General features: G+C 44.7%; 1 protein-coding gene across 1 annotated transcript; it reads right to left on the bottom strand.

Moving 5' to 3' along the window:
- Window positions 1-322: 322 nt before the first annotated feature.
- Window positions 323-2,213, bottom strand: LOC106944139 (protein NLRC3-like; the record flags this gene model as incomplete). The annotated part of the gene is made up of 1 exon (XM_015027380.1): window positions 323-2,213. A coding segment is annotated over one exon (1,677 nt), but the record flags the coding sequence as incomplete, so codon positions are not given.
- Between the last annotated feature and the right edge of the window lie 4 nt (window positions 2,214-2,217).

Raw genomic sequence — 2,217 nt, forward strand, 5'->3', positions numbered from 1 at the left:
AATCACCACATTTTGGTCTCAGTTACAAACTCAGAGGAAACTAGTGGAGGAGGAAGAGATGAGGAAGATGACGGAATGAAGAAGATCAACACTGTTCACAAAGTTTATAATTAATGCAACGGTTTATTTTAATGGTTCAACTTTCCATCAAACCTAAACAATTATTTTATAAAAACAGTCAAAAATCCTCAAAGGTGAATTATGGAGCAGCAGCTCAATGAGTGAAGAGAGTTTAAAGTTTAAAAAGTCTCTCTGGATGATTGGATCCTTCAGAGAAAACTGATTTTCTAGAGTTCAAGGTTTTCTATTCATTTCAACCTGAAAACTGATAAAAAGTTAAATATTTTTAAAAGATCAAAATGTGTAAAAACCAGAAGCTGCAGCTGTCCTGGATGAACTGAATGTTTAGATGTTTGAATGGCTGAAATCATCCAGAGGATGAAGGAAGTAGTTAAAGGCCAAAAACATCCAGAAAAAAGAAGAAACAGGAGGACAATAGTGCTGAATCAGCATTCACACAATGAAAACATCTGGACTCACCGAGCCTTTCTGCAGTTCCTCACAGCTGGAACCAGTCTCCGTCGTCCTTTATCTGATGTGTTGTACTTCTCCAGGTCCAACTCATCCAGAACCTCTGACATCTGCAGCATGAAGGCCAGAGCTGAACAGTCAGACACTGAGAGCTCCTTCCCTGAATCCAGCAGCCGTTGGATCTCCTGATAAAATGAGACGTCGTTCATCTCCACCAGACAGTAGAAGATGTTGATGCTTCTGTCAGGAGAGATTCTATCAGTGTTCATCTCCTTCAGGTTGGTGATGATTCTCTGGATGGTTTCTGGACTGATCTCTGTCCGACCCAGCAGGCCTCCTAACAGACTCTGGTTGGACTCCAGAGTGAGACCATGAAGGAAACGAACAAACAGATCCAGGTGGCCATTTTTACTGCTGAAGGATTTAGACATGACTCTGTTCATGAATCCCTCCAGAGATGTTTCACTACGCTCATCCAAATATGAATTATAATTAGAATAATGTTCTCCCAGGAACTTCTTCACCACCTCTGTATTCCTGATGGTGAAACAGTGGAACATATAAACTGCGGCCAGAAACTCCTGGATGCTCAGGTGAACAAAGCAGTAAACTGGTTTCTGGAAGATCACACTCTCTCTTTTGAAGATCTCTGTACAAACTCCTGAGTACACCAAGGCCTCTGTGACGTCAAGACCACACTGCTCCAGGTCTTCTTGGTAGAACATGATGTTTCCTTTCTCCAGATGTTCAAATGCCAGTTTCCCCAGCTTCAGAAGAACTTCCCTGTCAGCCTCCATCAGATCCTGTGGACTTGTCTCATGTCCTCCATGGTACTTGTTCTTCTTTCTCTTTGTCTGGACCAGCAGGAAGTGTGAGTACATGTCAGTCATGGTCTTGGGCAGCTCTCCTCTCTGCTCTGAGGTCAACATGTTCTCCAGAACCGTAGCAGTGATCCAGCAGAAGACTGGGATTCCACACATGATGTGGAGACTTTTTGATTTCTTGATGTGGGAGATGATTCTGCTGGACAGCTCTTCATCACTGAACCTCCTCCTGAAGTACTCCTCCTTCTGGGTGTCTGTGAAGCCTCGTACTTCTGTTACCCTGGAAACACATGAAGGAGGGATCTGATTGGTCGCTGCAGGTCTGGTAGTTATCCAGATGAGAGCAGAGGGAAGCAGGTTCCCCTTGATGAGGTTTGTCAACAGAACGTTGACTGATGACTTCTGTGTGACGTCAGAAACCAGCTGACTGTTGTTGAAGTCCAGTGAAAGTCTGTTTTCATCCAGGCCATCAAAGATGAAGAGCAGTTTGCATTTAGCCAGCTGCTCTGCTGGGATCTTCTGGAGTGTTGGATGGAAAACATGGAGCAGTGAGAGAAGACTGTGCTGCTCATCTCTGATCAAGTTCAGCTCCCTGAACGAAAGTAGAACCACCACACTGACATCTTGGTTCTCCAAGCCCTCGGCCCAGTCCAGAGTGAACTTCTGCACTGAGAAGTTTTTTCCAACTCCAGCAACGCCATTGGTCAGAACCACTCTGATGGCTCCATGTTGGTCAGGGAAGGATTTAAAGATGTCATGGCACCTGATTGGAGAGTCTTGGAGGTTCTGGATCTTGGAAACTCTCTCCAGCTGCTTCACCTCATGCTGGGTGTTAACATCTTCACTCTGTCCCTCTGTGATG

Source organism: Poecilia latipinna, unplaced genomic scaffold (assembly GCF_001443285.1).
Source record: "Poecilia latipinna isolate Pla-1442-1.1 unplaced genomic scaffold, P_latipinna-1.0 Scaffold7058, whole genome shotgun sequence".
In the NCBI taxonomy this organism is placed as follows: domain Eukaryota; kingdom Metazoa; phylum Chordata; class Actinopteri; order Cyprinodontiformes; family Poeciliidae; genus Poecilia; species Poecilia latipinna.